Source organism: Trachemys scripta, chromosome 8, assembly GCF_013100865.1.
Source record: "Trachemys scripta elegans isolate TJP31775 chromosome 8, CAS_Tse_1.0, whole genome shotgun sequence".
Taxonomy (NCBI): domain Eukaryota; kingdom Metazoa; phylum Chordata; order Testudines; family Emydidae; genus Trachemys; species Trachemys scripta.
In genome coordinates, this window is record NC_048305.1 from 15,121,308 (window position 1) to 15,145,952 (window position 24,645).

At 43.9% G+C, this 24,645-nt stretch overlaps 1 protein-coding gene across 3 annotated transcripts in view; it reads right to left on the reverse strand.

Annotated features, from left to right (window-relative positions):
• SHROOM1 (shroom family member 1) overlaps positions 1 to 24,645 on the reverse strand; it is a 72,567-nt gene that overhangs the window by 8,783 nt on the left and 39,139 nt on the right. For all 3 annotated transcript variants that reach the window (XM_034779174.1, XM_034779175.1, XM_034779173.1), the window contains 3 exons: positions 9,280 to 12,106; positions 6,241 to 6,311; positions 1,346 to 2,014 (listed from right to left, as the gene is read on the reverse strand). In XM_034779174.1, coding sequence (XP_034635065.1) covers positions 1,346 to 2,014; positions 6,241 to 6,311; positions 9,280 to 11,997 — 3,458 coding nt within the window. In that variant the 5' untranslated portion in view covers positions 11,998 to 12,106. The remainder of the gene's footprint in view (positions 1 to 1,345; positions 2,015 to 6,240; positions 6,312 to 9,279; positions 12,107 to 24,645) is intronic.

Here is a 24,645-nt window from a genome sequence, read left to right on the forward strand (position 1 = left end):
AACAGAAGCTTTGATGGCAGAGGCTACTGACTATAGGGAATAAATCCTTTTAGTCATACTGCATTTGCTATATAGAATAACCACAGCCATCTTTTTAAAGTACCCTTTAAATCCAGATTTTGTAACAACTTAAGTGCACGGATGAACACACAAAACCGGTGTAGTTTATGTAGCCAGTTTGCTTGTGCAGTTATGGTGTTTGTTTCATGTATGCATGATATTTGCACATGCAATTACCAAATTCATGGTTGCATTATTGCACAAATTAGTAAGTGTGTAAATGGCCAAACTATCTGGATTTCTGGCCATTCAAATTTCTTAATGAGATTATTATATACAGTGGCTTTTTCACAGAGACTATTTTTTCCTCTATCTAAAAATCTGTGATAACTGAATGGAGTCTTATGAAGAGGGAGCATGGAGGATAGGGTTACCATCCATCCAGGTTTCCCCGGACACGTCCAGCTTTTTCAGCGTTAAATGGCCGTCCGGGGGGGATTTCTAATCAAGTAGAAATGTCCGGGATTTCCCCCTTCCCCTCATGCGGAGTGCGGCGTGGCTGATTGGATGCCTGGCCTGATTGAAAGCCGCTCGCAGCCACTAGGGCCTCTAGCAGCCAGAGTCCCTCCCCCTCCCCCGCCCCCTCTTTCCCCACAGAGCAGTGTGGCTGTGTTTGATTCCACGTGGAGCCTGCATTTCTCCCTCTGCCGGGTGAGCGGGGGGAGCAGGGCAGGCGGTGGGGGGTGTGTGTGTGTAGAGGCAGGGCAGGCAGGGGGCGCAGAGGCTGCAGGGCGAGTGGGGAGCAGGGGGCGCAGAGGCTGCAGGGGCGGGGCAGGCAGGGGGCGCAGAGGCTGCAGGGGCAGGGCAGGCAGGGGGCACAGAGGCTGCAGGGGCGGGGGGGTGCAAAGGTTGCAGGGTGAGGAGGAGCAGGGCAGGCAAGGGCATAGGGGCTGCGGGGCGAGTGGGGAGCAGGGAAGCACTTAGCAACCCCCAACCAAGATCAGAGCGGGAGAGAGGAGGGGGAATGTGGGGTGCTCAGAGGAGGGGGCAGAGTTGGGGCAGGGACTTTGGGGAAGGGGTTGGAATGGGGGCAGAGATGGAGTGGGGTTGGGGCGGGGAAGGGAAGGGGCGGTGTTGGGGCGGGGGCGTGACCGGGGCCCTGTGGAGTGTCCTCTTTTTTAAATGTTTAAATATGGTAACCCTAATGGAGGAAGACTGTAGAGATAGGACAGGAGGCAATATCTCTATGCCTTTCTGCTTGGTATGGTTTTGTACCTGTGATTATTTTGAAGATCACATGTCAAATTATGCACACAAAGCAATAATTCAGGAATAGAAAGGTTACCTGGCTTTTTGTTCTGCTTTACTTTGCTTTTCCTCCAAGGCAACTGTCAGGAGAGATTCTGGCATGTCTGTCCTTGAAACTAAAGTATCACTTTGTCCATAGAGACAAGAAGGCTTTGACGTTATTTCTAAGCCATTAGTGACGGAGTCATTGAAGAAAACATTGTCTTCTTCCACAGAAGACAGGGGCAGTGCAGAGTGAAGAGGAGACTCTGAATGTAGTAGTGGAGATTGCAATGTGCCCAGGGAGGATACACACCATGGGGGTAGATTTTCAGTACTTAAGGAAATGCCATAGGGCTTTGTTGTGCTAGGAAGCCCTTCAAGTTTTTGGACTATTGTATCTGATCTCTTGAGCCCCACAATGTCTTCAGTATTTGTTTGTATGGGCAGATTTCCTGATACAGACTTGGTGCTGTGCAGATCACTTTGATGGTTTGCAGCTGAGCTGTTTTTACCACGTTCGAGTCCAGGCACTGGCAAGATGTGCAGGCTTTTCATGTGATGAAGCTGATCTGTGCTTTGGCTCAACAATGAAAGTCTTACAGTTTCTGAAATTCCAATTTCTTCCATAGACTTTCCTCTTCCTCTGGCTGTGCAGACTCGCTGCTTTTCATCTCTCACACAGTCTTTTTCCTCTGCCAACTCGACTTCATTCTTCGCTAGAAAGCTAAAGTTTCAAATCATATTTCACATTAGCTAATTACTAACACCACCATTTGGAGGCATTTTATTTATTATATGGAAGTATTTAGTGCAGGTAAAATACAAACCTCACATGACCTAAAGCCAGTACTTGTAGTCTAGGCCCACCAATGATACTCAACTGCTGGAAAAATCATTTTGTCAATCAGGGTTGAAGAGTGTGCCACAAAATAGTGACAGCCTGACGTTGTATTGTCAAGTTTGAGTCATGGCATTGTATCAGTGTGATGCTGTTGTATTATGACTCAGCATGATCTCATATTGAGACAGCATCATGACAGGCTGGCACAATTACTTCATCCCTTTTGTCCACAACCTAAGGGTGTGTTTACACGGAGATGTAGCACACAGCAAGTTGGGGGTGTAAATTTACAGCTATGTGGACCCTGCTGGCACACACTGAAAATTCCACCATGCACTTTGATGTAGCAGACTAGTGCACTGTATTTTTACAGCCTGGGTTGCTGTGCACTAAGTCTCTGTGGAGACAAGCCCTAAGAAAAGCACTGTAGACATGTCAGAGACTTCTTGGGCCTGACCGACAAAATGCCAGAGTGAGACCTGGACTGCAGGGTAAATGCAGCAACTGTAGTTATTACGAGGAGAAAGTGGTAGGTAATAGGTAACAATAATGGGGAAGAAACAACTTCAAATGGGATTACAAAATAGAATGGTTACCAGAACCTGGGTAACTTCTGGATAAATGCCTTGAAGTTAACCCGTTCCTGTCTGGGGGAACGAGATCCTTCTTGCCAGCAGGGTTGGTGTTGCATTAACACAATACACACATTGGGACAATTGGAATTCTCCAACCAATAGTAAAGGCACATGTGTGAGGCCTGCAAGATACTCTGCTCCCATCTTTTGGAGCGATTAATATCCAAACATAGTAAATCTGCACCAATTTCACCGACAGGTTTGGATTTGCCACCAGAGTTCAGCAGAACACAGCTACTGTATTATGTTGCACAGTAGCAGAACTTGGTGGGTTGGGAGGTAGAGGGAGAGATTATTGTACAGTAGGCGGCTATGGCTTCCTCTATAAATGTAGTACAATGAAACCTGAACTTAGAGTCACCTGCATTAATAGCCAGCAAAATTGGTCCCTACAGGATTTCCCTTCTCTCCCATATTCACTTGCCCTGTATTAAGGTCACCTGTGAAATGTTTCTGACCATACATGGACTCACCCACACTTCTAGTTGCATAAAAAATGACCTGCTAACGTGAAGCTGCTCCACCTGAATCAGGAATCTCAGACAGACCACTGAAGGCCTGCTGAGAAGGCTACCCTGTATCAAGCAGCCCCACTACTTAGAATGGCCAAAACAATGGGTGTCATTTTTTTTTGTTGTTGAAGCAAGAATGGATTGTTCCTCTCCCAATTCTTCTGGGCAAGCGAGACAGGGTTAAAATACTAGCAGCTTTTCTATGTAAATATTTATTTAAAATATATTTATAAACTCCATGCTTTAAGCATTCTGACAGGATCTCTATGTTGTTCTTCTGTGGACAGGTCTGGCCTACCCTTTAGGTGCTGTTTTTGGCAGAGATCAGATGGTGGCGCAATGCACTCAAGTGAGAAACGAACCGAAGCTATGGTGGTTTGCAATATGGAGTCTTTTACTGTAAAGAGTTCCAGCCCTTTTCATGCATATTTTATTGTACATTTTACACCTTTTTGTTGTTGTTGTTTCACAAAGAGGCAAAAATGATTTTTAAAGCTACCTAAAAGGAAAGAAACTGATTTGGGGAATAAATAACCCTATTCTAAGGCTGTGGGATTGTAGGGTCACTGAGAAGAACCAGAGAAGTGCTGAGTCCCTGTGACTCCCACTAAAGCTCCACACCTCTCAGGAGCAGGCCCTGAAGTGATCTCTCTTCAGGTAAAAGCCTTTAGGTGGCAGATGCAGCTCTGTGGGGCAATGGCTGTATTATGCCTGGCTAACTGACATCATGTGAAGGTTGGAAGTGACTCAGCATTTCAGAGCAGGCTCCCAGGCAACACTGCCTTTTCTGCGCTGCTACAGCAGTCCCTGGTGGCAAAAGCACAGAGTTGCTGCCTTTAACCAACATTTCTAAAAAAGCAACCCCCGTCCCTCCCCTTTGGATCTTCGTCGCTTGGAAATAAGATATCATTATTTCAACTGTCGCCACGTAGGCAGCACAAAGGCTAAATAAAAGAAGGGTAAATAGAAAGCAGAATAAAGACAGCTGTTCTGAAGTCTTTTTCCCTACAGTCAGATGCATAATAAAGGGCTAAATCCTGTGGTCCTTACTTGGTTTTCACTCAGTTTTTATTCAGATAAAACTCCCCATAACGAGGTTAGGACAGATTGAAAGATGGATTAGGACCTCGGGATTAGCCAATAACAACAATTTGGCATGTGCATAGCACTTTGCATCTCTAAAGTGCTGTACAGATATTAACTAACTGATCCCCACAGCACCTTTGTGATGCAGGGAGGCATTGTGATCCCTCACAACCTCCACTAAAAAACCTCAGACTGAGGGGTAGTATAGAACGGAGGGAAGACCACAGAGCTAGGGAATCAAACTCCAGATTTCTCTGCCACTGACTCCCTTTGAGGCATTGGCTAAGTCTAATCACCTCTGTGCTTTGGCTTCCCCACTTATAAAACAGAGAGAACATCACTTCTGTACCTCAGAGGTGTTGTGAGGAATAGCTAATACACCTCTACCTCCACATAACGCTGTCCTCGGGAGCCAAAAAATCTTACCGCATTATAGGTGAAACCACGTTATATCGAACTTGCTTTGATCCACCAGAGTGCGCAGCCCCTCCCCCCCACCCCGAGCACTGCTTTTCCGCATTATATCCGAATTCGTGTTATATCGGGTCACGTTATGTTGGGGCAGAGGTGTATAAGGGAAATGCTTTGAAAATAAGCAGTGCTTTTAATGTCTCCAGTCCTTTTGTCTCTGAACTAAGCATGATTTCCTCTGTGATCTTTATAAAAGATTAAAATCTCTAAATAGTATTTTGTACATTTTGGGCCCAAGAAGTGCTGAGGGCCTACAACCCCACTGGCTTCAAATGGGAATTGCAGGTACTCCACACCTCTCAGGATCAGACTCTACATTTACAAGTTTTGAGGTAGATTTCCCCCCACTTTGGCAATTATTAAGGCCATGATGATGCTCTCCATTTCTTTTGGGAATATCCACCCTAATATGACAGCGCTTCCTCGCTGAAAATGCAACACTGCATTTTATTTGTATTGGAGAGCCTCCTCGAGTTGATGTGTTAGGTTTCAGTTGAAGCGCTGTGAATTATATGGTACCAGTGTCAGTCTGAGGGGCTATGGAAGTTCATGGATTCATATATCAGACTACTTCACAGGTGACTTAATGAGAAGTCTCTCTACTTAGGCCCTGTCCATACTAGGACTGAAGCCATGCTAGAAACAGCTATATCTAAACATGGCTGATGGGAGCAGGGTTTTACCGGCTCTTGTCTAACAGAGTGGCTGTCTACATTCAGGATTTTCACAAATTCTCCCACTGTTGCTTTAGCACTGGTGCATCTCTATGGCTGTAAATAGCAGGAGGAGTATCCTACCCTGCTCTGAGCTACCCTAACATTCTCAACAGTTGTTAGCCCTAGTAGAGCTGCACTGGTTCTACAGCAATGGTGAGAGGTGTTCACAAAAAACAAAACAAAACAAAACAAAACAAAACACCTCATTGTAGACAAGGGCCATATGACCAGGTTTTTTTTAAATTCTATTTTATGCCTGAGAACTAAACTAGAATTCTGTAATAAAGCCATAAGAAAGACAACAGATTAAACATGTTTGTTAGTAGCCATGTGGCTATCTGGTTGGGGATTAGGCTAAAGCATGGTTTAATAACACCTTTCTGATCCTTGTGCATGCTTGTCAGGGAAACAGTTTTTGAACCCTGCTAGCAACAACTGTGTTTAAACACTGTTGTTGCTAGCGAGCACATGTTTGTGTCCAACATTGGCAGGACCCGTACTTCCAAAAAAATTAGGAAACAACAGATTTCAGTTAGGAATCAACCACACTGTAGGGCATAAAAATTAACATCACATTGAATTTACTGTATTGCAAAGAAACATAGTGAATGTAGTTGCCCACTAGTGTTTGAAAACATTTCTAAAGCAATGTTCATCTGGGGAGGGTGGAGTAGTTCTCACAGCCTTACCTGGGGATGGTGGGATAGTTTTCACAACCTTGAATTGATGATGCCGGGAAAGTTGTACATCTATGAAGGTCCTGAAAATGCAGAAGACTTAACTTGAGCAGCATTGTCAAATTTTTATTGCTTTTGTGTACTCAGCACCTCCCCACGCCTACTAAGGTGGAAACTCAACAATAGCTCAGGTAGCAGTTTACTAAGCATTTTAAGTGTTTGTTTCCTTTCATTCTCTCCCAAGTTAGCATCAGTTTTTTTCCCCCTTAGAAAAATATGTTTGTTAAGACTTCTAGATTTACAGACAAAATTGGGATTTTATCAGCACTTCTCCATGACAGGAGAAGTCTCAAGGAAGGTACATTTTACATGCCTAAGTAGAGACATTTTACACAGTGTTCAACCCTGCCCCACAATCTAATGAAGCCTAGACAGTCAATAATGTGTTTCATGGTTGTTGAATCATAGAATCTTTTGGATTGGAAGGGACTTCTAGTGAGTTGTCCAACTCATCCCAATGTATAATAGTGGTTATTACTGGCACTTAGATACTACAGTGAGTGGTATCCTACAGACAGATACATCATAATCAAATTTATTCTATTATCCCTAAACTATCCAAAATAGATGGGTTTTTACAGGCTAGGAGGCAGTCAATTAGGCACATACTAGACTAATTATCTATAGGTTTTTCTCAACTGTGTATCGATCCCCTCTGCTTATCAGAGAATCTAGTCTGTCCTCCAACCCAGAAATAACCCATACATTCATGTAAAAAGCAACAGAGGGTCCTGTGGCACCTTAGAGACTAACAGAAGTACTGGGAGCATAAGCTTTCGTGGGTAAGAACCTCACTTCTTCAGATGCAAGAAGAAGTGAGGTTCTTACCCACGAAAGCTTATGCTCCCAGTACTTCTGTTAGTCTCTAAGGAGCCACAGGACCCTCTGTTGCTTTTTACAGATTCAGACTAACACGGCTACCCCTCTGATACCATACATTCATGGCCTTCACAGGTATTGTTCTGGGTTACTCTTCACAAGGCTAAGCTCTAACATGCTCACGGTTTGAAAAATTCAAAGCTACAGCCATGGGAACATGAGGTTGAATGATCAAATAGATTGTCTATCAGCATGGCAGGTGAATATTAGCAATACAGGAGCAAAATATTGACTCTACCTTTGCTTGTCTACAGTTCTGAAAATAGGCATCTTTGGTGAGAGTTTCTTATCTCAGTGGCAGTTCCATTAGCTAGAAGACGCTAATGGGGGAAAAGACTCTCTCTTCTCTTTCCCCTTTGCCTCTGTTTATTTTCCTTATCTTTCTTTTACAGAAATATTGACATACATTGTCCTCCAAATTCTGGCACTGAAAGGTGCATATTTCTGCCCTGACACTGGGTCAATGTTCACTGAGCATGTAGGAAATAAAGCAAATGGCCAATTTTACCTGTTCCAGCAGGCTTCTAAAGTGTTAGAGTTTGCCAGAAGCCACATCATCGTATTATTTAAACTCAAGGCTGTTGTGTCAAGAGCAAGGGCAAAAGGAATCATTCATAAAGACTCAGCATTGTAGTCTTCTATGGTGTGTGGTGAGCTGACTGTTGGTAGCCAAGCAGTTTTGTTCTATATATGTAAATATCTACATCACATGCTCTTCACGACAGTATCTGAGGTATCAGATGAGAACCACTGTTTTATTTTCCTAATTGTGGTACCATAAGTAGCCTAGAGACCTTCTTGCTATCCCAGAATGAGTAATTTTGAGATCTAAGTAGTGTGTGGGAAGTTGTATTATGAGAAGAGATGGATCCATGAAAGGTTCTCTCTCTTCTACCAAATGGAGAGCCATCAACCTAGGAAACAGAAATCTCAGTCCTATAAAACAGATTGCTAAATAAACAGTGATGAACACATATTCATCCTGTGCCAGTCTGCAGTGTCCATGGATTACTTCTACCTGAGAAAAGCAGGAAATCTAATTTCATCAGGGTAACTATCCAAAAGTATCTGTTTAGCTATTTTCCATTTTTTAAAGTGACCGAGTGTGAGATTTGAGAAAATTGGGAAGGATGCACAGTTGCAATATATAACTAGACAAAGCTCAGTGGTTTCTGCTGAGTTTTACTTTGAAAATCTGGGTTCAATTAAAAAAGTCAAAAGTGAAACTCAGGTATGGGAAGAAAGACTTCATAAGAGCCAAAATAGACAGACAAACATAAATAAATACATACACAAATAAAATATTTGCACTAATTCTGTCAACTGAAACCCATGGATTTCTATATGGCTTTGCTTTTCAGGCCAAAAAGCACTTAAAAGGTGTTCCCTCAAAAGACTTACCCGGGAGAAAAAAGTTTCTTCTGGTTTCCTCATGGATACTTGGGATATAGCAGGTTTGCAGACTACCCCCCTACCTCCTTGGCAGCCCACCCAAATTCCTCTCCGAATGGTCAAATCAGGCTCAAAATCCAGAAATCTATCCTTGTGGAGTTTTCAGATGAATTTCTACCTGTCCTGTTTGTTTGTCCCTGAAAAAGTATGTAATACTTGGCATGTAAAAGCTTTTATCTATGGCAATGCACTTAAGTTTTCAACCTCCAGGCATACTTATTAGCAATTTGTTTTCCATTAAAAAATGAAAACCTACAGTTTGTCTGCAAAGCACTATGCATGCCAATAATTAACAACCATTATTGTCATTAATTAAACATAATATTTTAAAACATTTTGGTAGGATTGCTTTTAGAACTCCAAACAATTAATTGTATGTTCTCTCTTCTAATCTATTCCTCCAACCAAACTCCAAGGGAGGTATGCACATACGGTTTGCAAACAACTGTGATGTTTCCTATAGAATAACAAACATAGCATCCTCATTTTTTTCTTCCAGGTTACAAGAACAGGCTATAGCTCACTAAGGGTCAGATTATTAATTCCTTACTTCCATTGGTGAGCAATGGGTCTACTCATCTGAGCAACTACTCACCAGTATAAGCAAAGGGTTCACAGTCTGGCCCAAAACTGTAAATTACCTCATAATATATTTCTTACCCATGCAGGAGAAGGAGATGATTTTGATCGTTCTCGATCTTTGCTGGATGCAGAAGTCCCTGATGGAAGGAGATTTTCAGCTGAAGCACATTTGCCGGTGCAGTTTCTGTCTGTTTCCCTGGCAGCAGACTTGGGTTTTGAATGTACTGCCTCAGTAGCAGAAGAACTAGCACTGTGTCTACTGGTCCAGATCCCTGTGGCAATTAAAGCAGGGGAGGGTTCTGGAATTCTTTCTGGAGAGAGAAATTGGCAGATTACCTCATTATTTTGGGTCTTTCTGCTAATATCTGCACTGGAAGTCTTGCCCTCAGGAAGCCTCTTAGCATTGGAAGGCCTTTTCTGCAGGGGCGGTTTCTGCAGAGCACTAGCAGGCCTTTGTGCAATCTTTCGTTCCATGTATTCAATAAGTGCAGTATGCTGGATTTGCTTCAACTCGGTCTTGGAGAGATTGGAACTGGCAAGCGCACTCCCTCGGTTTTCCAGAATCTTTCTTCTGCCTGCCATTGCATCTTGTTCATTAATTTCATCCAACCTGACCCCTGTGCTTTCTTCCCTCCATGGTACACCCTGATCTTGCTGATCGTCCAGTTTATTGAGCTTCTCGGGTTCAGAATAGCACAATTTCTTTTGTTCTTCTGTTATCCTTTTTCTTCCTCCTATTCGAGCAGCTTGTGGCCTCTTTGTTTCTTCATCTTTACTGCTGTTTTCCAGACACTTGGGAGGATGAATCAATTTAGCATCCTCATTTGCACTGGATAAGGACAACGATCTGAGATGATCAATTGAAGGTCTTTTGGAGGGTTTCTGCTTCAGCCTTATGGGCAAACTCATCTGTAAATCCTTTCTTTTGAAAGATGTTTCTCTCAGGACCTTTCTTTGAGCAACTTTAAGTTTTTCCCTGTAATCATTCTTGAAACTCTCATCCACTGATGAAGCAGAGCTCCCCAGAATTACATCACCAGTCTCATTAATGGTATCATCCCCTGTGCACTGAAGATGGTGTTTGTTCTTTTGAAGCTGGTTAATTTCTCTTTGTATCTCTATAGGTTGTGCAGAAACAGGGCGATTGCTCCTTGGAGAGGTCTTAGGCAAACTCCCCGAGTCCTCATCTTGCTGAGTGTGATTTTTGTGACTCAGAATGTTGGTGTTTTTCCCACCAGAAAGGTAATAAAGGAGAGGAGTTGTCTGCCTGTTTATCTTTTCACTGGCAGAATCATCCTGAGGCTGCCTTTCAAGCTTCTTTTGAAATTCAAGTTGGTGTTTTCTATGATGAACAGGATTTAGGATGTCCTCTTCCTTTGGGTTCATGCTAAGGTCAGGACCGCTATTGTTAGCTTGTGTTTCTCTCTGGAGTCCATTTAGAAATTGGGATGGGGAGTCATCGTTTGGTCTGTAATAAGATGTTTGGTCAGCACTATCAGAAAATTGCTTATTTCCAAAATCCAATTCCCCATGGTGAGTAGGCTCTGTTTCTATACCATCCAAGCAGTCGGACAGTGGTGATTTCTGCATTTTGATCTGTTGATTGGGAAGTAGTTCCCAAACATCATTCCTGTTTTCTTCTTTGGAGCCAGAGCACCGATTCTTGTCCTCAGAGCTGTTCAGTTTCTCCAACACATCTTCACTTGGAAGAGAACTGTCCATGTATTTTAAGCCTGCACTACTCTCCAATACATCCTGATCCAAGCTTGAATACTCTTCAGTCCAGCCTGGGCACTGTATGCAGGGAAACTGTCCCTTTTGTTGGCTGGATTCTGAGACCCGGCTTTGCAAACCTGCTTCTCTACAGGGTGGTTTGTGTACACCACAGGCAAAAAGATACTGTTTGTTCTCTTGTGTATCATTAACAGCACTGAGGTTGGTATGCAGTGAATGAGAGGACTTAGAGGTCATCTCCTCAGGAATTTTATAAGCTTGGACTGAATTCTGAGTACAGAAAAGATCTGGGGTCTTAGCCAAAGAATCAGACTTTAAATATTCTTGAAAAATAATAGACGAGGGTCTGATGAAAACATGAGGCTTGTTTTGCTTTGTGCCCTCTTGGGATGGATCCCTCTCTTTGTTTTCCTCGGTCATTAGCCCCTCATTCTTCGACCTGGATACCCAGTTTGTCCCTGAATCAGAGGGGAGAAGGACATTGCTAATATCCTGAGCACAAGTAGCTAGTTGCACACTATGGTCAAAATGATTTCCAGAATTAGATTTCCCTCTTGTATTTTCAAAATTTCTGGTAGCTTTATAGCTATGAAGTCGTGCTGGTGGTGATGGTGGATGAGGGGGTAAAGCCAGAGGTGATGGTGGCTGATATAAAGTCCCATGGGTAGGAGTGCTTCTGTATTGTCCACTGAGCCCAGTATTGTCAGAGTTGTGATGACTACTCAGCTCCAGTGACTTGTGCGGATGTGTGGGTTTAGGATCAGAGTTTATTGCATTAGGATTATAAATTCCTCTTACATATTCCGAGTCCATATATGGCAATTGCTCTAAGGGCAGACAATAGTTTTCATTATAATATGATGGAGGATGATAATCTGGAACGTTTGAGCCACCAGAGAAAGAGCTGTAAGCAGAGTCTAAGAGGTGGTCTATGCTGCTGATGGATTTAAGTGGCGAGAGCCTGTTTCCATAATCAGGTGAGGCCACTGGCTCCAACAGTTCTGCAATTCTGCCAGCTTGCTTGAGGTTCCATCGTTCTATTTCATTCCCATAGGAAGCCATATCTACGGACAACCAGCTCCTCCAGGAAAAGAATTCAGATTAAGTCTCCCTGCTTGTGACTCGGCACATTTTATTGTATTTAGCACATTTCATGTGTAGGTAGATGATCCTGGGGAGAAAAACAAACATTTGAAACACAGCCATAGAGAATGATGATTACAGATTTAGACAGAGCTGTAACTAGGCATTTTAGCACCCCGGGCGAGCAAGTATATTTGCACTCCCTACTGGTTTTTCCCCTTCATTTCTCTGCCCCATTTCCCCACCCCCACGGCTTTCAGTCTGGGCAGCTACCCCGCTCACCCCACCCTGGTTACAGCCCTGGCTTTAGAGACTATGTACTAGATCCTCAACTGGTGTAAACCAGTGTAACCCCATTGAACCTGAATCAGCAATATTGACATCAGTTGAGACTCTGGCCCTAAATATAATCAATGGGGTATGAGTGAAAATTTTACATTCAGCATATTTCAACCAAATTGTTCTCATAAAGGAGCACAGATTACATGTGACCTCTAAGAAGTGGGAAATCCTGGGATTCCATTCTTTCTCTCGTTATATCAGCAATATCCGGGGTATGTTTCATGTAGTACTGGGGCGGTGTATGTTTCATTAGTCACTGTGAAAGAGGGAGTCCACTGATTTAAGCACAGGCGTGGGAGCCAAGAACTCCTGAGTTCTAATTCTAGTAGCTTAACTTTTAAAAGTAAATGTTAATGTCTGACTGGAATGTGAAATGTATGTATTTAAAGGAGTTACATAGAAAGAAAACACGTGCGACGCTTGCTTCTAAACATAACTTTTGTGCTCCAGCGCCTCTGAATTCCACTGCGCAGGAATGACATTTTAAAAAATAAAATAATTACTCCCGAAGAGATGAAAACTAGATTTTAATCCATTTTTTAGAACCCGATCCATGAATGGCTCCAGGTTCATGCTAATGCTTGGCAACTTTATCCAATATTTTCCATGAACTGGTGCGTAACAGGAAATGTACATGGGGTCATTCCATGCAACACTGAATACAGCAGTTGTTATAACAGCACAAGTCAACTAGTCATCTCTTTAGGACAGAAAGTGAAGACTATCTTATTCATTTGAAAACAGAAAATGTAGGGTGGCAGAATGTAATTACTTGAGTTGAAATTTTGGCAGGATGCTAGGATTATCATCCCAGCTAACACAAAAAGTACCCTGGGGTCTTTTGGATAAAGCAGAGATCCAGACCATTTTACCATTAAAGACTTCACCTGCAAGTGGACAGCTCCCCCAACACCAGGCTTGGACATCAATTCATTACTGACTCAAAGGGAAAAGCACCTCCTTCTAAATCACTAATATGTTTTCCTGCTAGTAGCTTGAAGATCTTTTAGGGTATGCCTACACTGCACTAGAAAGGCCCCGGCATGGTTGGCCTAGGTCAGTTGACTTAGGCTCATGAAGGTCAGGCTGCGGGGTTACAAAATTGGAGACCAAGCTCTGAGAGCCAGGATCTAGCCCAAGTCCGAACATAGACACTGCAATTTAATAGCCCTGCAAGCCCGAGTCAGCTGATCCAGGCTCTAAGATTCGGTTCCGTGGGTTTTTTTATCACAGTGTAGACATATCCTTAACCAGGTACTGACCTGGTCTGATGTGGAGTTTGTGAGGGCTGGTGGGATTACAGCGCAAATTGTTCTGGCTACAGGTGTACTTGCCCTATTAACCTTTTAAAATGCATGTTTGCAGCCTGTAAGCTGGTATGACTTCCTGCATATTGTAGCTTTATAAAACTGAATCCGGTACTACATTTAAGGTATCACTTATCTATATCAGCTGTTTGTTCAGAACTGAAATAAGTCTCAGTCTGACATTACACAAATTTTATGCCGGTGGCACTCCAGTGGCGTTATTCCTGATTTACACCAGCATACCTGAGAAAAGAACCAGGCTCATTCTCAATGTACCAAACTATAATACCTCCTAAATCCTTTTCTTTTTGTCCTGCTATGCTTGTTAGTCGAAGATACTATCTGTTAGGAGCTGGTTTCAGATTAACTGAACAGAATTGTTTTATAGGAAGGAATAATGATTAATCACCTTTATCAGTATAACTGTCACTCTTCTTTCTAAGTAAGTAAATCCAAGCCTGGCTAGCACACCAGCCCCAATCAAATGAATGTCTTTTGTCAGTATCTGGGCTTTACATAAAGAGTTACTGTACATCTGGTTTGCATGTCTCAAACCCTATTCTGCTCTATTAATATTTAGTTACATTAGCCACACCAAAAGACATTGCTATATAAACAAAAGGAAACTAATGCAGATTTCAAGAGATTCCTGTCATATTTCTAAGTGTATTGATGTTTAATGGTACCAGAAACTGCTGACATCCGTAGTGGTAAAAAGTAATTCACCAAAACTCAGCAGTCATCAGACTCTTTGAAAAATGAAGAGTCCAATACTTTTGCACAGATCATGTCCATTATTTCTGTTCCTCAGGGTAGTCTTCATTGGAACAGTTACTAGAAGGATCCTAATGCAGTGGGAATGCAACAACAGGCTAGAGCTCAAGTTAGCACCAATCATCAACTGCTGATCCAATCGCTCTGTGGGTATGTCTGCCCTTGGCAGAGGAGGTGTAAAATCCAGCTCAAGGAGACATACCCACACTAGCTTTGGTAGAGCTAGCACCCTAAAAGAGTGTAGCTGCAGTGCTGTGGGCTAGCCATTCCAAGTACATAGCCAAGCCCGCTGATGGGTGTGGGGTGCAAAGGGGGCAAATGCCTAGGAGCCCGGGTGACTTAAAAGGGCCTGGGGGCCCTGGCCGGTGACGCTCCCGTAGCAGTGGCGGCCGGGAGCCATGGGCCCTTTTAAATTGCCCAGGTGGGCCACAGGGCTCCTAGGTGCACGCGACCGCTGCGGGGCTGGGTCCCGCAGGCCGGCATGGGGTCAGTCCCACAAGTGACAGGATGTCATGGAAGTGACAGGTTCATCATTTCCGCCCTGGCCCTGGGGCCCGGAATTCCTGTCGGCAGGCCTGTACATACCCATCCAAGATGCTAGGCATGTAGTCAGGCAGCCAGTCCATCCTGCCACTCATGCCACCACAGCTACACTCTATATTAGCATGCTAGTTTGATCAGAGTTAGCGGAGGTATGTCTCCCTGAGCTGAAATCTACCTCTCCAGCTCCAATGGTAGACATACCCTGTGCTGCTAATCCAGTCACTCTGTGTAGCTCAAGTGTGATATGTAGTGCTAAACTGTGGTTTGAACTTATTGCCTCTTGTCCTGCCTGCTGTGGCAAAAGAACAACTTTTCTCCATCTTTTTTATGGCAGCCTTTCAAGTATCTGAAGACCGAATTGTATCCCCTGTTAATCTCTTTTCCAAAGTAAAGATACCCAGTTCCTTCAGCCTTTGCTCATATGGTTTACATCCCATCTCTTTGATCATCTTTGTCGCTCACCTCTGGATCCTTTCCAGTTTCTCGACATCCTTGTATACACTGGTGACCAAACTGGACGCAGTGCTCCAGCCGAGGCCTAACCAATGCAGAGCATAGAGTGGTACTATCACCTCCCGTGACTTGCATGCTATGCCTCTGTTAATACAACCTAAATTGCATTTGCCTTTTGGGGGGGGGGGCAACAGCCAGGGCCGGCTCCAGGCACCAGCCCACCAAGCTTGTGCTTGGGGCGGCACCTGGAGGGGGGCGGCACAGCGCTCCGGCTCCGGGGAGAGTAGAGCCGCAGTGGGCTCGCCGCCCTCCCCCGGCGCTCCGGCCGCCAGAGAGCGGAGCCGCAGCGGGCATTCCACCCTCTCCGTGGCGCTCCGGCTGGTCGGGGAGAGCGGCCCACGGCCGGGCTCGGCGCCCTCCCCTGCTGCGCTGGAGGGGGGGATGGGGGCACGGGAGGCTTTTTTGCCTGGGGCGGCAAAAAAGCCAGAGCCGGCCTTGGCAACAGCATCGCACTGTGGACTCATGTTGAGGTTGTGATCAACCACAACTCCCAGATCCTTCTCAGCAGTGCTGCTCCCAACTCAGCTTTCCCCCACTCTGTATTTGTGCATTTGGTTTTTCTTCCCTAAGTGTAGCACCTTACATTTGTCTTTGTTGAATTTCATTTTGCTGTCTATAGCCCAATTCTCCAGTTTATCAAGATCCCTCATATTAAGCATGTTCTTAAGTGTTTTGTGGGTTTCTATTTCTAGGACCCTATCCAAAGTCATCTGAAGTGGTACTCTTTCCATTGACTTCAGTGGGCTTTGGTTCAGGTGTTTAATGAAAAGAGTCAAATTAGGGTCACTGTCAATAATACATTATAGCCTAGGCTTGTCTTCACTGCAGTGTATCTCAAGGTAGAACTCAATTATTGCCCCTAACCTGACTCCAGTCCACATACAAAAATCTCTAGCTCAAGTTCAATAATACTTTAAGCTCTAGCGAGCTGGCCCATCTTGGGAAATGGATTGAAGCTTGAGTGCTGCTAACTCTGGAGCTGGTAATGCTGTGGGAAGGCAGCTACATGGTACAGCTTGTTAGCACCAGCTGTTAATCCAATCACTCTGTGTAGCTCCCCTGCCATTGCACAGTGTGGCCAGATTCACTCTTGATTTAATGTTAGCTGGGATTGGGTTTAACATTGAGGGGGTTGTGTATGTGTTTTTAAAATCTGTTTATCTAGGAAAGATGAAGTTTTTTTTTTAAATGTGCCATTGTCTCAAAAGTCAAGAGGAAAAATGAACTAGAGAAAAGGAGGGGATAGAGTGAGGAGGAGAAGGGAAGCGGAGAGGAAAAGCAAACTGAGCAGAGGAAAAAGTGAGGAAAACAATGTGATAGAAGGAGAAAAGCAAAGGGTAACTGAAGTGAAGAGGAGGAGGAGATGGAGGAATAAAACAGGCAAACAGGTATAGTGGAGTAAAACCCAGGAACGGAGAAAAGGTGAAGATACAAAGACAGAGAAAAACACAGAGCAAGAAAGAAAAGATAGCACAAGGAGAGAAGCCAAGAATGAGATAAACGGGGAGAACAAGAATATGATTAAAAAGAGAAGAAAGGAGGTGGGTTGACAGGAGACAGCTGGAGCATAAAACAGAATAAGTTGTCCCTACATAATTTCCATCTAGCGTTTTTGCTGCCCCAAGCAGAAAATAATAATAATAAAAAAAAAGCCGCGATCGCAAGCGGCGACAGCTCTACCGCCGCTTCATTCCACGGTGGCAATTCAGCGGCAGGTCCTTCGCTCCGAGAGGGAGTGACGGCCCCGCCACCGAACGGCCGGACGTGCCGCCCCCCTCTTCATTGGCCGCCGCAGGCACCTGCTTGCTAGGCTTGTGCCTGGAGCCGGCCCTGCATCTAGTCATCCAAAAGGAACACGCACAACTGATAATTTTTCATGGTACCTCTTACAACGCCATACTCAACCACTCGTAGCAACACTGTACTTCAGCGTCAGAACTGGATATGTTTTTTTACATTCAAAATAAATAAAACTCGAAGGAACTAGATTACTCTTCGGGGACTAACCCTACGATAACAAGACTATCTCCTTTAGGCCACTGGTTTGAATCCAACACAGGTCAGTAATGAGTCAACGTTTGCATATTAGCATCCATCACAAAAAGCCACCATCAAAATAGGTGTTAATTAACAACATGATGCTAAGCTCAGCAGAGGCACCATCGAGTGAGCGATGTGTCAGATATGGTCAGGCTCCTCTGATGGCTGCCCACCACATTGCTGTGAGGGAAATCCCATCTCTGGTTTCCCCTGGCATTTTAAACTTCCCTGGGTCTCAGCAGGTTGCACACCATTACATCCCTTGGCCTCTCTGGCACATTACTGGGGCACCAACTCTGTTTTGTTTCTTCTTCAAAGAGCCCCTCAACCCACCGGCCTAGGCCTCCAGAAGGAGCACTGATCCCCAGGATACCCCAGTAGCTTAAACACACCTTCTCCCCGAATCTCACTGAAGGTGTGAGCCTTCTGGGTTACAGTTTAACTCTCTCAGGAGGCACGTTGTGGCTGTAGCATATAATACACAGACACTTTGCCCAGAGTTCTACAATGCAGTTGCTCTTTACTTAATCACACATGCAATATCCATACAAAAAATAAACTCTACACATATTTTCCCTTTCTAGCTTCCCTTGAAAGAGCAAAGGCTACTTCTGCCCGTTATAAACATCCAGTCTCTTCTGTCAGGTGACTCCCTGGGCAGCATGAGCAGGTGACCACAGAATCTTCCCAGGTGACTTCATTGTTAGGTGACCTCTACCCTGCTAAACCATTTCTCCTGGTTGGCAGCCAGTCTTTTGTCTAGAACTATTACATTTCAGAGGTATGGCAGGCACATAAATTAACATTAGCCCTCTGCCATCCACCTTTTGAATTTAAAGGTATGGAGATATCCTATCTCCTAGAACTGGAAGGGACCTTGACAGGTCATCGAGTCCAGCTGCCTGCCTTCACTAGCAGGGCCAAGTACTGATTTTGCCCCAGATCCCTAAGTGGCCCCCTCAAGGATTGAGCTCATAACTCTGGGTTTAGCAGGCCAATGCTCAAACCACTGAGCTATCCCTCCCCCCAGAGGCAGTCCACCATGGAGGCAAAGGGACACTAAGAAGGCAAAATGGAGTTTGCAGCTTGGCAAAGACACATATAGAGAGTTTATAATCTCACACAGAATTCACAAATTACACAGACAGTTTTCCCAAATTGACACTGAGCCATGAAGACTGAACTGTTCACTCATGCAGTGGCAATCCCTCTAGGTCCCTCTAGGATATGGTTAAGGTGCACCAGCAGCTGCTGTCATTCCCTGTGCTTTATCTATTCTGAGGCTAAACAGAGGACCCCGGCCAATCTAGCACTTTTCACCTGCACTAACTTCACTTTAAATAAATAAATAAAGCTACCCATCCTAAAGAATTATGGGCTGACTTTGCTCACAGGCTTGAAATACATGTTGAGTAAACCATTTCTAAAGCAATTACACAACACAAACAAGAGGCAGTGTACTGTCCAAGAGAAAACACTGGTCAGTTGCTTTTTGAAAGATCTCCACAAAGACTCATTGAGAAGCAAGTACTAGTTGATGCCTTGTTCGATGGGTGTAATAAAAGCTCCCCATTGCTTCAGTGAAGCTTTCATGCCACTCATCCTCTAGCTCAAAACTATACATCCTGTGAAATCTCTCTTAACTGATAGCAGAGGGACCACCAAAATGAAATGCTGCTAGAGACTCCATCTGTCTTCACAGATTGTGCTGTCAGTAGCAAGATATACATCATAAAGACAGGCAAATACTTTCAGCCTTGGGAGCCTAAGAACTCCCTTACAAACACTTCAATGCAATGGAAAAAGCAGCAGTAGCCACTAAGAGTTCACGTATAATAAATGTTCTGTACATGAGTGCAACTCTGCCAATTGTTTAAAAACCACCCTATGTTTATAGGACCAAATATGGAGCACCTGACATTTACACAACACTCTTATTATTTATGATGCATGTATAATGAGCAACATCTTTGCAAACAGTTCACTTAAGCAGATAAAGCAAACTGGCTAAAGACATTTGGAGCTCTTAAACATAACATAGATATTCACACAGCTAACCCACCTCAGCACAGAACCTCTTGGATGTATTCACAGAAGGTATTAAAGCTTGGTAGAGTCAGAGAGGGCCCATCCAGTGACCTGATTCGGTATTTCCCTTTTAAAACTGCACTTAAACCTGATGATCGCAGTGGTTTTAATTAGTTACCAAAATAAAAAGAAACCAAATTCTTCGAAAGCTTCAGTGCCAAGCTCCATAATGCTGACCCACTTTCCAAAGAGATTCAAATTGTATCCAAACCCAAGCAAAGTTACAGATGATTTTTTTTTTTTCAAAAAGGAAGAACTCACCAGAATTTTAATCTACAATCCCCAATGATGCACAATTCCAGCTGGCAGGGGGAGAAAGATTTCACTGGTGATGCTGCTGTTTGAACAAAAAGCCTCACATTCCTGACTTGTTTCAAAGACAGTCTTGGTATCATTCATTTTGAGCCAAGGGAGAAGGTGGAGAGCAGCCAAGCAGAGGGGCAGCTACAAGTTAATTTATAAAAGGAACTTGGACTTGCAAGGCACAGTAAACAAATTAACTAGCTTCTGGGAAAGCTACAGAAGAGCAGGAGTATAGAGTGGAATTTTTTGCTGGGTTCTTTGGGGGGATAAAATTGTTTTCATGCAAAATAATGCAAATAAGAAATGGAATTAACCAAACTATTTTTAAGTCTGAAAGATCTACTTGACTCTTGGAAGAATGCTCTCTCTCTCTCTCTCTTTTTTTTTTTCAGAGACAATCCAAACAGACATAGAAGTTATATTCTGGCCCTGAATAAAGAGGCCACCATGTGAAAATGCCAAGCATAATAGGTTTACTAATGGCAAAACTCCCATTGACTTCAGTGGGGTAGGACTGGGGCCACATTTAAGAAGTTCAGGCAGATAAACACTGAGTATCTGGAAAAGAGCAGAGTCCTGGAGCTTTTGAAGCTGCAATAGAAAGACAGAAAGTTTGCTTTGGAATTAGGGGCAGTGATAGCACTGACACAGTAAGGACATAAAATTAGAATCAGAATCTAATGCATATACCTTCATACTAGATACACTGTTTACATTTGTTAATTTAGCAGATGAGGAACCTTTCATATAGTGCTGACAAAGTGCACAAGAGGGGCATGATTTGTAAAGTGCACAATTGTGCTGCACTCCTAGACCCTGCTGCAATACTCTAAAATATATCTAGTTTGTGTTGATGTAGTTCTGTTTGAAACTACATTGGGAATTGGGCTGCGATGACCTAGAAGACTTTAATACAAACTCTTAGGGCAGTGGAGAGGCCAAAGGGTTGGACACAATGCTGGTAGTGGTCCCTGACAACTACAAAATGTAGGAAACATCTGTGAGATGGGTGCATGCCTATATGAAAATAAGTGTCCGGCAGGTAAAGAGAGACAAACCAATCTCCTGGATCCAGGAGGGTAACTTAACTCCAGAAGGCAATTCAGTACTAGGGAGGAATATCTCTCAGTATCACTCAGCAAAGGTAACTCAGGTTCTTCAGGATCCAAAGGTCTTGTGGGAAAAGGATGATGATACCTGAATGATACCAGGAAGCCTAGATAGTACTGAGGGGCAGTCTGGCCATGTACTCTCCACCCATGGTCTGAAGACAATTTAGCCTTGTTCATAGAAGAGTCCTTGTGCTTCGGAGACACTGAGTCCAGTATTGGTGTCAATGCTGCTCAGGGTTGTTTACCAGATGGCTTCTCAGAACCTGGCATGATCTTCTTAGCTCATGCTGGGGTCTTGGTACTAGAGGAAGTAGAAGCCTCTGCAATACCTATGCCAGGACACAAGGTCTCCTTAAACCCAGTCTAAGAGGGTGGCTTTCCCCTTCTCTTGGATTCTCATTCTAGACTATAGGGTCTCTTCTTTTTTGGCAGTCTGGATGACTCTGAAGGCACCCTCTCTCCCCGGGTCTTTGCTTACCACAGCAGGAATGGTCATCGGGTCTCTCTGAGCAGCCAAAGCCAATGTACAGGAAGGAGACTCGGAGCCCTCAGTTCTCGGAGAACACGGCATCAACAATAGTTTTAGTCTCCGTCCTCCCTAAGTTTTTGAGACCTGCTTTGAAACCTGAACAGACCTTACACTTGCGGGGAATAGGAGTCTCTCCAAGGCAGCAGAGGCAGCTTGAATACCTGAGGGGAAAAGACTTGTCTGACAGGGCTTGAAACCAGGGTCTTGGGCATAACCTGTTGGAAGAGGCTGCAGATTGAAGCCCGAGATAGAACAAAGGCCCACACTGGGCAAAATGAAGAAGGGAACAGGGGAGGAAGGGGCGGGGGGGGAGGGGCGAGGTGGAGCACAAAATTGTGCCAAATTAACCACCCCACCCCCACAAAGAGAGAGAAAAGAAATTACTAAGAAAAAATAAAGAACAATGATAGAAAAGTCAGCAAGTGGCATGGCTGGCTATAATGGACATCACGATGCTCTATCTCAAGCTGCAGGCAGTTGAGAAGGAACTGGAGCAGTGGCAGATCCACTTTCCCCTATGTACACTTGTACTGGAGCACAAGGATGCCTAGACTCATGGACACTGCTGACAAAAATCTCCAGTCAAGAGTGCCCAGGTGGTGCCACATCTTGAAGTGGAATACCATAGGGACAATAACTGGAAGAAGAAGAAGAGGCTTCTGGTTTATTCACAAAACTTTAGAAAATACCAGTTTGTTACTCTAGAGGAATTTACAAGTAAGAACATCTGGTTTAAACGAACTAGCCAGCACTGAATGGGACAATGCACATCCATGCTGTTTGTCTGAAGCCGAACCTTGTAATTTCACATCTTTGAAGTGGCAGGAAAATGATAAGAAGACCTGGAGTGATGGCATAGTGTCCAAATACCACCTCCAAAATGTAGATGTTATGGTAAATGAGACACCTGTTACACTCTTGGGCTTTTTCCCCTAAATCCTGAAATCGGAAACTTCAATCTGAATGTGTTTTAAACAATTATGTGGAGCCAAAACTCCTTTGCATAGGGAAAAAGGAAACACATTCAAAATACAACTGATATTAAAATGATGCTATTGTTTTCTTAAGTTGCTAAGTGGCTAAGTAGCCACATAGAATGCTGTCTCTGGGTCTTAGACATGTCCCAGCAACCTTGTAGTACACAGTTATGGAACAGTGTACACATTCCAGGCATGCAGCCTATATTGTCTTTTCCTTGTCAGAGGATTACAATGACATGCATTAAATTAAGAAACGCAAGAAAAACAGCAGATGGAGTCAAGTGCATCAGTAGTGTATCATTCAAAAATTTAAGGAAGAAATAAAGTCACTAACCATTCAAGGTAGATATTTGATATGGAAAATTAAAGCCAACTTGATTTCCATATTGTTATTATTTACTGTATGTATTACAATAGTGCACAGGGACCCCAACTGAGACTGTGCCCCTTTGTGCAGGGAGAGACAGTCACTGCCCTGAATAGGGCAGTGGGGCCCAGGACACACACACACACACACACCCTGCCCCAGGCCCAGCCCCCACTCCACCCCTTCCCCCAAGCCCAGAGAGTTTACCATCTGAATAAATAAGAAGACAGAATGTGGCAGGGGAAACAGAGCCACAGAGGGAAAGTGACTTGCCCAAATGTCACACAGCAGATCAGCAGCAGAGCTGGAGTAGAACCCAGGTCTCTTAAGTCTCAAGAGGTGCTCTATTCACTAGACCATGCTACTTCTGAATTGACCATACAATGCTTAGCACAATGAGGCCTGGGTCCTTGATTAGGTTCCTAAGCACAACAGTAATATCAATAATAGCAGGGCAATGTAGGGAAGCTTACACTGCTATTGTCCATTCTGCATCTCTTCTGTGGACAGTAACTCTGCTCAGATCAGGTATGGATAACGTGGCGATAAAAACATGTACCCTGTCTGCATTAGAACTCCCACTGCCACTAGTGAGAGTGTAACAACGAGAGATCTGAAAAATCCTACTGAGTATACTTGTGCAAGCGATTCTCTTGTGAGTAAAGGTTGTAGGCTCTGGCACCAGTCCTAAGGCATAGTACAGTTATTCATGGAGTACTCTACTGCTGTTAAAATTTTAGCAGCCCAGTTAATAGGGCATAAAAAACATTTTAAATTTCTGGCAAATATCTCTGTACAGAGGGAGAATGGTGATCCTAAGCTGCATCCAGTTAGCAAGGACAAATCTTATCCTTCCTTTAAGGATAAGTTTTCCTCCTCTCTTTAATTTGTTCTTGTTTGGGGTGACCTTCTTTAGATTATGTTGGTTGCTGTTAATTAATCAATTAACTTTCTTGGCATTCTGTACAACACTTGTCCAGACTAGACCAAGGCCTGTCTGAGTAGCAGAGATTTTTTTTATCGTGTCTCTAAATTCTCCTGACAATCCAGGGAGAACAGCTCTCCTTGCACTAAACAAAGCATGCAGTGCTGCTGGTTTAGTTACATTATAAATTCACGGGCACAATCTTTCCATCAGTGCAGCCTGAAGCAACACTTAATAAATATGAAGCATGGTTTGAACCCCTGGGGCAGATTTCCCCTACACTGAGTGATTCATGCCTGTGAATAGGTTTAGTAATTGTGAGACATGTATGCTCACTTTGGGATGACCATTTTAGTCTTGGACACTCTTACTTTGGAATGGACTTTTCCAAAGTGAAACATGAAGTCAGTCTATAGCATCCGGAGTGGGTCAGGTCTGTGGGAGAGATGTCAGCCCATCTCCCATCCAAAAATCAGGGGAATTACTAGAAACATCTATGATTCAAAGTGTATCTAGAACAAGCTTTCTGGAGAGGAACAAGGGGTCTCTGGGTATTTCCCTCTCTCCCTTGCTGAGAATCTCTCTGTGTTCATGTTTTCTTTCAGACTATTTGTCATATTTTTTATCCCTTTTTAAACATTTCAGTTTATTCCTCATCACTTCTCTCACCTCCATTCCCCTCTCTGTTCCCCTCTCCCCTACATTTTCACTCCCCTCAGACTTCTAGCCCACTTCCAAGGAGCACAGGTCCCACTGGTCCTCCAAATGCAGCTAATATGATGTGGACAGGTGACAAAATTAATT